General features: G+C 40.7%; 2 protein-coding genes across 2 annotated transcripts; both read left to right on the forward strand.

Annotated features, from left to right (window-relative positions):
- Positions 1-2,690: 2,690 nt before the first annotated feature.
- LOC138406639 (macrophage mannose receptor 1-like) lies at positions 2,691-8,557 on the forward strand. The gene is made up of 6 exons (XM_069519232.1): positions 2,691-2,864; positions 2,967-3,341; positions 3,452-3,809; positions 6,169-6,398; positions 7,548-7,922; positions 8,034-8,557. The coding sequence occupies exons 1-6, from the start codon at positions 2,789-2,791 to the stop codon at positions 8,402-8,404; spliced, it is 1,785 nt and encodes a 594-aa protein (XP_069375333.1). The 5' UTR covers positions 2,691-2,788; the 3' UTR covers positions 8,405-8,557.
- An 815-nt stretch (positions 8,558-9,372) lies between these two features.
- Positions 9,373-13,052, forward strand: LOC138406551 (lymphocyte antigen 75-like). Its single transcript, XM_069519071.1, has 5 exons — positions 9,373-10,235; positions 10,338-10,718; positions 10,830-11,183; positions 11,420-11,514; positions 12,256-13,052. The coding sequence occupies exons 1-5, from the start codon at positions 10,160-10,162 to the stop codon at positions 12,379-12,381; spliced, it is 1,032 nt and encodes a 343-aa protein (XP_069375172.1). The 5' UTR covers positions 9,373-10,159; the 3' UTR covers positions 12,382-13,052.
- The last annotated feature ends 494 nt before the right edge of the window (positions 13,053-13,546 follow it).

The raw sequence follows: 13,546 nt of genomic DNA on the forward strand, positions 1-13,546 counted from the left end.
ACAGAGCTCACAGTGTACAGTAAATGATAGGGTTGACAGTGTTACACTAAAGCTGTGACTGTTACAAGTCTGTGCTATTGTCTTATGATAGTATTAGACTTTTCCTGCATGTGTGTGTGTTTCCTGGAGGAGTCGTCCTTCCTCTTCCTGCTGCCGTGACCGCTCTGCTGCAGCCTGTAGGTCTTTACCAGCAAGTTAGCTGAAGTCGCAGAGTAACATTTAATTTCTCATATTCTAATACTTGAGCATATTCATGTCATGGTTCTAATGTTTACTGTCAGTTGCAGCAGTGAGAGAACAGTGTTTTTGTGTATTCTTGTGTTTCATGTTCAAAAAGTTTCTCTAACACCAGCAGCAGTAAGAGCAGGAGTAGTTACCAGAGGGATCCAGCAGAGACAGCATAGAGCTTTTGAGTAACGTTAAGAGAAACCTCGCTTCTTCCCTTCAGTCATATCAGGCACGTGCACAGACATTTTTGGGGGCAGGTGCTCAAGCCAAAGAAAAGGGCACCCATCGCCAAATTACTCATAAAATGAAGAAAAAACACAGTAGGATATATTTAACTTTCACACAATCAACACAGTCTAATCAAATAATATGACTCAAATGATCAAATTGAATAAATATATGAATAACAGGCAAAAGATAATCATACTTAAAACTTATCAAAACTCTGCTCTGAATAAATGAAATAAAAATAAAGCATCCAATATATTCTATAAAATACAACTATTTACAAAGGAGGTGAAGGGAGCAGGATCGTTCAGCTACTATTTACCAGTGTGTTAGGTGAATGTGTATATGTGCTCAGGAAACTATTTGTAATACGGTATGTTCGTGTAGCGTGAAGTAATGACGTTAATTACCTGACGACGATTTAGCTAACATTAGCCACATTCATCTCCTGCAATGCTAACTGTGCGTCGTCTGTGGAATAGTAGTACTTTGTGGCTGTGGAAAAACTATGTGACTAGTGTTGTTGCAAGTAGACTATTCCATATTTATGTTGGCTGAAATATTTGTGTTACTGACTGAGTGTGATGTTCTAAATTGTGAGTTGCAATATATTATCAGTAAATTAGAAGTAAGCCGAGTTAGAGAATATTTTGTGAAATGCTGTATTTGTTAATCTTACATGCTTATGTTTACTTTATTACTGGTATCCAAAGTTGTTTAATGAATGCAAGTGCTAGGTGACAGAATAGACATGTTAAATACTACATAGTGATTAGTGAGGGATTTGGAACACAGCCATAGACTCACAGATGAACTGATTAGATTTCACTTGGTGGTGGTGAACTTATAAAACATGTTTTGGCCTCTTGAACACGATATTTCAAGTCTGTCTGTCGATCATTTCCTCACATTCTGAGCAGTTGTCACCTGAAGAAGTTGAAGATGAACAGATTAGACTTCAGAGGTCAAAGGTCAGGGTGACCTCATGTGAGTCCAGAGAAGAAATGTGTTTTGACTCAAAGATGTGTTTGAATTAAAGATCCAGGTACTTCTTCACAAAGCTAGTACCACTGGAAACTTGTGTTTTGTTTCTCTCCTCGTTGTTGAAGCTGCAGGACTCCTCTGGACCTGAATGACCCTGCTGTGAAAGTAACCATGAGGGACATGAGTGAATACAAAGAACTCCTGCCAGAGAGGTTTTACAATGCAAAGCAGCCAGAACAACATAAAGAAGTGTTGTCATGTTGACTCCTTTGCATTATTTTCAGGAAGTGGAATAATTCTTCCAGGCAGTGCTGCTGTAGAGCTGCTGTTTGTGGGTGAGATCAGGAAACACACAACATGCTGGGGCTGAGTTGGTGCTCGGGCCTAGAAGGACTGGATCTGAGACATGTGGTGCAAATGGTGTCTCCATGAACACATCCATGTTGTAAAGATGAACACTGGATACCTGAAAGCAGGCAAAGAGAAAGAGGAGAGAGAGAGACCAGGAACTATTGTCAGACTGGTTGTTGTAATGAAAATAATTTATAGATGATAGCAGTATAATAATAATAATACGCATCATGATCATTTCTTTCTCTTCTCTTTTCATCCTTATTTTCATGTGATCTACATATTGGATGGAATTAGAGGGGATCACAACATTAATAGATAAACATTTCAAACATCCCTGTCACAGAGGTATCATTGGATCCACAGTGTGAGCAAAGATAAGATAAGATACGATAAGAAAGACTTTATTCATCCCACACTGGGGAAATTTCAACATTACAGCAGCAGAAGGGCATTAAGGTAGAGAAAAATAAGAATAAAAAAAAATATATAGATATAGATTAAAAGAAAAATGTAAACACTATACAAAGACACCAGAAATGCACAGTGATATTGCACATGGGAAGTGGAAAATATACATTGGATGTAACAATTCAAAAAGTATTACACACACACCTAAAGACTGAATATGAATATTGTACATGAGATAATATATATGTAGGAGGTAGATTCAGAAAACTGAGAGGAATAATTATTAAACTGTTTTTACGTGTTTGTTGAAAAGTCTTATGGCTGTTGGGATGAAGGACCTTCGAAACCTCAACACAAACAAACATTCATTCACTCACCACCTGCACAGGGGTGGAGGCAGAGACTAGTGTTGTTCCCATATGATCAGAACTATCTGCATAGTGAGAGGCCATGCCATTTTGCATCTTTGCCTTTTTGCATAAAGCATGCAACAGAACACTGACTGTTCTACTGTCAGTAGAAGAGGAGGAGCTGGTGTTACATTTCCCTAAATCTACATGAGAACTGGTTAAGTTTACTGTTGGTGATGAACACTGGCACAAACAGTCCACAGAGCAGCAGCATGATGGAAGGGATCTTCTTCGGTGTCTTGTGTCTCTCAGGTCAGTGAATTTCACTCTTTGTATGATGTCTAACAGAAGATCTGAATATAGAGATTCATTTGAGTCTTCATACATAACACAAATAACTGGTTTCATCCTCAGGGTGCCTCACCTTCTCCACATGCCTCCTCCATCAGTACCACTTTGTGTCTGAAGCAATGACTTGGACTGAAGCTCAGAGCTACTGCAGAGGGAGGTACACAGACCTGGCCACCATTGAAAACACTGAAGAAATGAAGAAACTTAAAGACACAGTTTCTGCTGCTGGTTACAGCTCTAAGGTTTGGATTGGCCTGTACAGTCAGATTGACTGGAAGTGGTCAGATGGGTTCACAGGGAGTGGAGGTGAATATAGGAACTGGCACGGGTCTAACCCAGACTTTCATAAAGCCACGGAGCTCTGTGTGACCATGTGGAAAGATGGAAGATGGTCTGATTATCAATGCCAAAGAGAGACTGCATTTGTCTGCTACAAAGGTAATGATGTGTTTTATATTGATCTTTACTATACAACATAATGTCTAAAAATAATTTTGAAAACATTGTGATCTCAACAATCCCTCTTTTGTTCTCTAACTTAACTGCAGGAACATTAGAGGAGTCTGACTTTGTGGTAGTGAATACAACAAAGACTTGGACTGAGGCTCAGAGGCACTGCAGAGAACACTACACAGATCTGGTCACTGTGAGGAACAAAGCTGACAACGACAAGATACATAACTTGATGCGACAAGAAAAACGGGCATGGATCGGTTTGTACAGAGATCCTCAGATCTACTGGTCTGACGGGAGTGGCTACTCATTCAGCTCCTGGTATCAGGGTCTAAACGAACTTGGCTCGATGAAAGTCGTATGTGGTGTTGCAGATTTGCAGCAGGGAGGAAAATGGAGGTTATTTTCCTGTGAAGAAAGATTTCCATTTGTCTGCTACAGCGTGCGTGGATGGTGCTTCCTTTAGTGAAAGAGAGAGAATACATCCTTTCATTAGATTTACAGTTATTGTGTCATTAGAGATTCTTATAACATGAATGCATTCATGAATATTTGGATGGTGTTTGTTCTGTCTATTGTTTCTTTACAGTGAGAGAAACTAGAAATGTTTTGTGATGTACTTGAATGTTATCACTTCATTAATCTGCTCTGTGATGTTTCTTCAAGACAAACTGACACTTTGGAACATTTTTACTTTGTCTGGTTTCAGACTCCTTCACTAATTCTCCTTGTGAATGAGATTTCAGCTCTTAGCTCTCAGCTCGCTCACCACACAACTTGTGTGTGTGAGTATTTGTCTTCACCACTGATCCAGTTCAGCTGCATGTTTGATGCTGGGATTGATATAATCATCATATAATCTGAGATTTCAGTTTAAACCCAAAGCTAAAAAACAAGCAAAACCCATGGGATGTTCATTTTCTTGATTTAAACGAAAAAAACAGAAGAAGTGAAGTCATCTTTCAGCTTTTGTTAAAATCAAAATTAAACAAACTCTTTTTCAAATGACCTGGTTTTGGTTTCATGCAAACCCCTGTTTTATAGAAAATAGATTGGTAAGATTGAGTAGATGTAAAAAAATGTCAATGAATTATGCATCAATAAATCTGTGTATATGCAACATAAATAAATGGCTTATGTGTTCTTTTATTTTCTTTTTGACCTAAAATACCTTGAGCAGCACACAAGTAGCTTCATTCAGCATATGTATTGAAATAGTGACCAGCAGAGGTCGCTACATAAAGAAGTGTTGTCACGTTGACTCCTTTGCATTATTTTTAGGAAGTGGAATAATTCTTCCAGGAAGTGCTGCTGTAGAGCTGCTGTTTGTGGGTGAGATCAGGAAACACACAACATGCTGGGGCTGAGTTGGTGCTCGGGCCTAGAAGGACTGGATCTGAGACATGTGCTGCAAATGGTGTCTCCATGAACACATCCATGTTGTAAAGATGAACACTGGATACCTGAAAGCAGGCTTAAATATTCAGTATGGTTACAGCCTGAGGATAGTGACTTCATTCACTTTTATTTGTTTAGCACCAGATCCTGAAATAGATTTTCTCAAGGCACTTTACATGGTAAAGTTGAGACCTTGTAAAATGATAGAGAAACCCAACAGTTCCCACAACGAGCAGCACTGACGACTGTGTAGAGAAAAAAAACTCTCTTCTACTAGAAGTAAAAAACCTCAAGAACCAGATTCAATGTGAGCGTCCAAAGAGAAAGAGGAGAGAGAGAGACCAGGAACTATTGTCAGACTGGTTGTCATGAAAATCATTTATAGATGATAGCAGTATAATAATAATAATAATACTCATCATCATCATTTCTTTCTCTTCTCTTTTCATCCTTATTTCCATGTGATCTACATGTGAGGGCTGACATGCAGAAGAAGAACACTGCCCTCTGCAGGTAAGGTTAGATGGAGTCTTCCTGCCTTTATAAGGACAGGTGTGGGCAATCAGTGTCTCTTTGCCTGAATCCTGGTAGATGTTGGGGGGGGACTGCTTGGTGTGTGCAGGTAAGGGAGATCTGGGGAGAAACACTGCTTGTATGGTTTGAGTTGAAATCTAATGAGGTTTCTTGTATATCTAGTTGTAGTAAAGCTGTGTCCTGATGGATCCTGACTGATCATCTGCTGTGTAGCCCCGTGGTGAAGAGGTAGGCCATAGATAACAGCCTTTGTTTGGTTAACAGTAGGCATATCGCTGATAACATAATAATGGAATCCTTTAGGAAACTCAGCCCTTGTCTCCCACTCATTTGAGCCAGAGTAGTCTGCTGACCATCCTTCCTAGTGTCTCCTTTAATCAGGGCCCCAGAGTGAGCAAGGTATTCTAAACAGGTGTGGTCCTGTAGGTATTTTTGCCAGTGGATACAAATTATGTTGACCATGTTTTCCCTCATTGCAGACTAAGTGCCAGACTGCTGCTTTGCCTGCAGTTCACCTATATCGTCGGGCTAACTTGATCTATGTTGAACTGGGCTTAATCTTAGTTCTTGTGTGAATAGTCTATGATTTGTATATTGTTCCACAACTAACTGCTATACATAAAACATGTATAAAAAGATGGCGCCGTACTAACGGCTGCCTGGCATAGCAGCTCCTGGTATTACTGTCAGTTTTGTGTGTTTTTATTACCCTTGCTGTTTGTTTTTATATTTATTTTTGCACTGCTCTGTGCATCTTGGTACCGATCAATGACGAAATGCTTTTGCAACTGATTGGACACTTTTTATAAATTTTAACCGCACTCCGGTCTCTTCGGATCACTGGGAGCATGCCTGCAACACACGCCGGCATTGTTTACAGGTGGTGTCACCCCAGGCACGTCACCGTTAAACAGCGTGTCTGCAGCCTGGACATCGAGCTCGTCGCCGTCGGACTTCGTCCATATTATTTGCTGAGGGAGTTTACCAGTGTTTTCGCCATCACTGTTTATATTCCTCCATCGGGGAACGCAGAAGCAGCGTGTGACGTCATCCACACTGTGACTGCAGGATTACAGAGACAACAACCCGGGGCCTTCATCGTCATCACAGGTGACTTTAACCATGCTTCCCTCTCATCCACACTCCCAACATTCTTCCAGTTTGTCAAATGTTCCACCTGTGAAAATAAGACTTTGGACCTGCTGTATGCAAATGTTAAGGATGCATACAGCCCCACTGCCCTGCCACCACTGGGCAGGTCAGACCACAACCTAGTCCTGCTCTCACCATCATACAAGCCTGTGGTTCAGCGGCACCCAGTCAAAGTGAGGACAGTGAGGAAATGGTCTCCTGAGGCCATGGAATCACTGCGTGGAGCGCTGGAGGCCACACACTGGGATGCTCTGTATGAGCCACATGGTGAGGACATTGATGGCCTGACTGACTGTGTCTCTGAGTACATTGGGTTCTGCATAGACAACACCATCCCCACTAAAGAGGTCCGCTGTCTGGGCCTGAGCCGGCTTTACTTCCTGAGGAGACTCGGGTCCTTCAATGTCTGCAACAAGATGCTGCAGATGTTCTATCAGTCTGTTGTGGTGAGCACCATCTTCTTTGCTGTGGTGTCCTGGGGTGTGGGCATCAAGACAAAGGATGCCAACAGACTGAACAAAATCAGCAGGAAAGCTGAGTCTGTGGTTGGCTATATAGTCCTTTCATTTGTATTGAATACTGTGTCTGGCCACGTATTGGATGGAATTAGAGGGGATCACAACATTAATAAACATTTCAAACATCCCTGTCACAGAGGTATCATTGGATCCACGGTGTGAGCAACACAGACATTCATTCCCTCACCACCTGCACAGGGGTGGAGGCAGAGAGCAGTGTTGGTCCCATATGATCAGAACTATCTGCATAGTGAAATGAGATAAATGAGAAAAAATTTGTTTTCTGCATCTTTGCCTTTTTGCATAAAGCATGCAACAGAACACTGACTGTTCTACTGTCAGTAGAAGAGGAGGAGCTGGTGTTACATTTCCCTAAATCTACACGATAACTGATTAAGTTTACTGTTGGTGATGAACACTGGCACAAACAGTCCACAGAGCAGCAGCATGATGGAAGGGATCTTCTTTGGTGTCTTGTGTCTCTCAGGTCAGTGAATTTCACTCTTTGTATGATGTCTAACAGGAAATCTGAATATAGAGATTCATTTGAGTCTCCATACATAACACAAATAACTGGTTTCATCCTCAGGGTGCCTCACCTTCTCCACATGCCTCCTCCATCAGTACCACTTTGTGTCTGAAGCAACGACTTGGACTGAAGCTCAGTGCTATTGCAGAGGGAGGTACACAGACCTGGCCACCATTGAAACCACTGAAGAAATGAAGAAACTTAAAGACACAGTTTCTGCTGCTGGTTACAGCTCTAAGGTTTGGATTGGCCTGTACAGTCAGATTGACTGGAAGTGGTCAGATGGGTTCACAGGGAGTGGAGCTGAATATAGGAACTGGGAACGGTCTGAGCCAAACAATCATGCAGCCAAGGAGCTCTGTGTGGGCATGTGGAAACATGGACGATGGTTTGATGATAAATGCCATAGACAGACTGCATTTGTCTGCTACAAAGGTAATGCTGTGTTTTATATTGATCTTTACTATACAACATAATGTCTAAAATATAATTTTGAAAACATTGTGATCTCAACAATCCCTCTTTTGTTCTCTAACTTAACTGCAGGAACATTAGAGGATTCTGACTTTGTGGTAGTGAATACAACAAAGAATTGGACTGAGGCTCAGAGGCACTGCAGAGAACACTACACAGATCTGGTCACTGTGAGGAACAAAGCTGACAACGACAAGATACAGAACTTGATGCAACATGAAGAACAGGTGTGGATCGGTTTGTACAGAGATCCTCAGATCTACTGGTCTGACGGGAGTGGCTACTCATTCAGCTCCTGGTATCAGGGTCTAAACAAACTTGGCTCGATGAAAGTCATATGTGGTGTTGCAGATTTGCAGCAGGGAGGAAAATGGAGGTTATTGTCCTGTGAAGAAAGATTTCCATTTGTCTGCTACAGCGTGCGTGGATGGTGCTTCCTTTAGTGAAAGAGAGAGAATACATCCTTTCATTAGATTTATAGTTATTGTGTCATTAGAGATTCTTATAACATGAATGCATTCATGAATATTTGGATGGTGTTTGTTCTGTCTATTGTTTCTTTACAGTGAGAGAAACTAGAAATGTTTTGTGATGTACTTGAATGTTATCACTTCATTAATCTGCTCTGTGATGTTTCTTCAAGACAAACTGACACTTTGGAGCATTTTTACTTTGTCTGGTTTCAGACTCCTTCACTAATTCTCCTTGTGAATGAGATTTCAGCTCTTAGCTCTCAGCTCGCTCACCACACAACTTGTGTGTGTGAGTATTTGTCTTCACCACTGATCCAGTTCAGCTGCATGTTTGATGCTGGGATTGATATAATCATCATATAATCTGAGATTTCAGTTTAAACCCAAAGCTAAAAAAACAAGCAAAACCCATGGGATGTTCATTTCCTTGTTTTAAATGAAAAAACAAAAACAGAGAGAAGTCATCTTTCAGTTTTTGTTGTCAGAAAAAAAAACAAAATTAAAAAAACAATTTTAAAAATGGCCTGGTTTTGGTTTCATGCAAACCCCTGTTTTATAGAAAATAGATTGGTAAGATTGAGTAGATGTAAAAAAATGTAAATGAATTATGCATCAATAAATCTGTGTATATGCAACATAAATAAATGGCTTATGTGTTTTTTTAATTTTCTTTCTGACCTAAAATACCTTGAGCAGCACACAAGTAGCTTCATTCAGCATATGTATTGAAATAGGGACCAGCAGAGGTCGCTACATATAGAAGTGTTGTCATGTTGACTCCTTTGCATTATTTTCAGGAAGTGGAATAATTCTTCCAGGCAGTGCTGCTGTAGAGCTGCTGTTTGTGGGTGAGATCAGGAAACACACAACATGCTGGGGCTGAGTTGGTGCTCGGGCCTAGAAGGACTGGATCTGAGACATGTGGTGCAAATGGTGTCTCCATGAACACATCCATGTTGTAAAGATGAACACTGGATACCTGAAAGCAGGCTTAAATATTCAGTATGGTTACAGCCTGAGGATAGTGACTTCATTCACTTTTATTTGTTTAGCACCAGATCATAGAATAGATTTTCTCAAGGCACTTTACATGGTAAAGTTGAGACCTTGTAAAATGATAGAGAAACCCAACAGTTCCCACAACGAGCAGCACTGACGACTGTGTAGAGAAAAAAAACTCTCTTCTACTAGAAGTAAAAAACCTCAAGAACCAGATTCAATGTGAGCGTCCAAAGAGAAAGAGGAGAGAGAGAGACCAGGAACTATTGTCAGACTGGTTGTAATGAAAATAATTTATAGATGATAGCAGTATAATAATAATAATACTCATCATCATCATTTCTTTCTCTTCTCTTTTCATCCTTATTTTCATGTGATCTACATATTGGATGGAATTAGAGGGCATCACAACATTAATAGATAAACATTTCAAACATCCCTGTCACAGAGGTATCATTGGATCCACGGTGTGAGCAACACAAACAGACATTCATTCCCTCACCACCTGCACAGGGGTGGAGGCAGAGACCAGTGTGGGTCCCATATGATCAGAACTATCTGCATAGTGAAATGAGATAAATGAGAAAAAATTTGTTTTCTGCATCTTTGCCTTTTTGCATAAAGAATGCAACAGAACACTGACTGTTCTACTGTCAGTAGAAGAGGAGGAGCTGGTGTTACATTTCCCTAAATCTACATGAGAACTGGTTAAGTTTACTGTTGGTGATGAACACTGGCACAAACAGTCCACAGAGCAGCAGCATGATGGAAGGGATCTTCTTTGGTGTCTTGTGTCTCTCAGGTCAGTGAATTTCACTCTTTGTATGATGTCTAACAGGAAATGTGAATATAGGGATTCATTTGAGTCTTCATACATAACACAAATAACTGGTTTCATCCTCAGGGTGCCTCACCTTCTCCACATGCCTCCTCCATCAGTACCACTTTGTGTCTGAAGCAATGACTTGGACTGAAGCTCAGAGCTACTGCAGAGGGAGGTACACAGACCTGGCCACCATTGAAACCACTGAAGAAATGAAGAAACTTAAAGACACAGTTTCTGCTGCTGGTTACAGCTCTAAGGTTTGGATTGGCCTGTACAGTCAGATTGACTGGAAGTGGTCAGATGAGTTCACAGGGAGTGGAGGTGAATATAGGAACTGGGACAAGTCTCATAATGAACCAGACTATCATGCAGCCAAGGAGCTCTGTGTGGGCATGTGGGACATTGGAAGATGGTCTGATTATCACTGCCATAGAGAGACTGCATTTGTCTGCTACAAAGGTAATGATGTGTTTTATATTGATCTTTACTATACAACATAATGTCTAAAATATAATTTTGAAAACATTGTGATCTCAACAATCCCTCTTTTGTTCTCTAACTTAACTGCAGGAACATTAGAGGATTCTGACTTTGTGGTAGTGAATACAAGAAAGAATTGGACTGAGGCTCAGAGGCACTGCAGAGAACACTACACAGATCTGGTCACTGTGAGGAACCAAGCTGACAACGACAAGATACATAACTTGATGCGACATAAAGTCTGGGTGTGGATCGGTTTGTACAGAGATCCTCAGATTTACTGGTCTGATGGGAGTGGCTACTCATTCAGCTCCTGGTATCAGGGTGACATCGTACTTGACTCGATGAAAGTCGTATGTGGTGTTGCAGATTTGCAGCAGGGAGGAAAATGGAGGTTATTGTCCTATGAAGAAAGATTTCCATTTGTCTGCTACAGCATCCCAAGTGAGAATCTTTTTTGTATTTCTAAGTTGCTTGTTTTTGTATTTGTAAGTTTTCTGACAGGCCTGATCAAGCTGTCTTGTAGGCAACATGCAGCCCAGAGACCAGACGCTCCGCCCTCTGTGTTTTAAATCAAAAGTCTGAGTTGTTCTATCACCACAGGAAGAACTGTAGGTTTCACTAAACTATACAACACATTACACCTGTGTTTTGTTTCTCTCCTCGTTCTTTGTCTGTAGCTGAAGTTGAGACGTTGGTGAAGGTGAGGGTGAAGCTGCAGGACTCCTCTGTGGACCTGAATGACCGTGCTGTGAGAGAACAGATTCTGAAAAAGGCAAGTCTCCAAAATCCACCCTGAGACATTAACTCATTCATGGACCCTGGACACATGTATTACAGAGTTTGACATCATCAAATAACCATGAAGTAGATGAGTGAATGTAAAAAACTCAGCCACAGATGTTCCACAATGCAAAGCAGCCACAACAATGAAAGAAATAGAATCAAATGTTTGACTGGTCATGACGAAAGTGTCACTTTGTGACCTGATGCTGTTTATGTGTCCAGAGCTGCAGGATTCAGACAAACCACAATTCTTCTATTATTATTATTATTCATATTATTGGTATGGTTATTATTATTATATGAATTGTTGCTGCTATCACTAATAACATCTTTACATTCATAATTATCACTCTTATTGTTTTCATTATAACAACTAGTCTGTCACAGCTGAAACCTGATGGTGCACGACCTGGTCTCTCTTTCGTCCTATCTCTCTCCCTGTTCTCTATCCCTCCTCTCCTCCTCCTATCTCTCTCTCTTCCCCTCTTTTCCTCCCTCCTCTCCTCCTCCTATCTCTCTCTGTTCTCTGCTGCTCACAGTGGGAACTGTTGGGTTTCTCTACAATGTTTAAGGTCTTGATCTTCTATGTAAAGTGCCTTGGGATAATGCATGTTATCATATACACGCTATATAAATCTAATTGAATTGACTAAATAAAAACATAACCCTTTGTCTTAGGGAGCAAAGGAATCTGTTTCACGTATTTAAATAGCTGCTATTTGTTTTCCAGCTCCAGGAAAGATTCAACGAGAAAGGACTGAGTGGCGTCACCTTGGAGTGGAAAGAAAAGTCTGATGGGAAAGTTTTCCACAAGGAGGAAAAAGGTTCCGACAAGAAAAAAAAGACTGAGCTCTGAAATTTGAATTCAACTTTGAATGTATGCGCCAATGTTTCATGTCTGCACATATACACACCACTATCACTGTACGCAGTTAAACCATAGCAATGAATGCTGTTGCAGAAACATTAGCCTTTGTGTGCTTATATGCTTAAACTGTGCGTTATATCCAGCATAAAGAAATGTAATCATGTATGCACCCTTACTGGAATGATTGTTTGTTGCACATTTAACGTGTGGAAATGTAAGAATTTAAAAAATGCAGATAGACATCGCCGGAATCTAATGGAGTCTGGAGACAGGACCTTCGAAATCGAGTAAGGCCTGAAACAGAGGCCTCCAAACCTCCAAGATTTATAATGGTGTCAAAGTTGGACCAACAACCACCTCTTTAATACACCATTAGAATCGAGCCCTGACGTGACTGTAGGGGGAGACAAAGTCAACTTGGGAAAGTATGACACCATTCGGTTCGGGACGAATCAGAAGTTTTGAACCAGAAAGGAAGTGGAGAGATCCACCTCCTGATTGGTTGAATGGGCAACAGCAGAGACGAGGATGAGTGTATATATAAAGTATATATAGTAGAGTATATATATAAGCAGAAGGTTTGAAGCTCAGTCTTCAGTTGGCTTCTGGAGCCAGCTCTGGTTTACATCTTGTAAAAGAATAAACTCTACTGCATTGAACTCTGACCATCTCCAGTGAATTCTTTTGACCAATACTGAGACTCCAGTAAAAGCAAAGTATACGTGGTGAAAAGAAGTCTCGACTTCGTATCTGGCCCAGTGTTTGACTTTTTCTCTCCAACAAAGCTTCCTGTAGAAGAGTCTGACCCTCATCATTAACACTGTTATTTACACTTTACTAACAAATCCTTTGTTTTCTCACTCACAGGTTTGCAAAGGGGCAACAAATAACCACAGGTTTTGAAATGATTTCTGAATAATGTCTAAAGGATCAGACTCACATTCAAACCCAGACATCCCATAAATTGACACTGATTCAGTTCAATGCTTTAAGAGACAGTCCTGAATTATTGCAGCGTGTGCAGGTGCAGCCCCATTACCCCAACATCCCATAACAGGAATGTACAAAAGGACTGCACATACAACACACACACAAACACCCACACACACACATATATATGTATATATATATATATATATACGGAAGCCCTAAA

Source organism: Paralichthys olivaceus, chromosome 22 (assembly GCF_024713975.1).
Source record: "Paralichthys olivaceus isolate ysfri-2021 chromosome 22, ASM2471397v2, whole genome shotgun sequence".
Lineage (NCBI taxonomy): Eukaryota > Metazoa > Chordata > Actinopteri > Pleuronectiformes > Paralichthyidae > Paralichthys > Paralichthys olivaceus.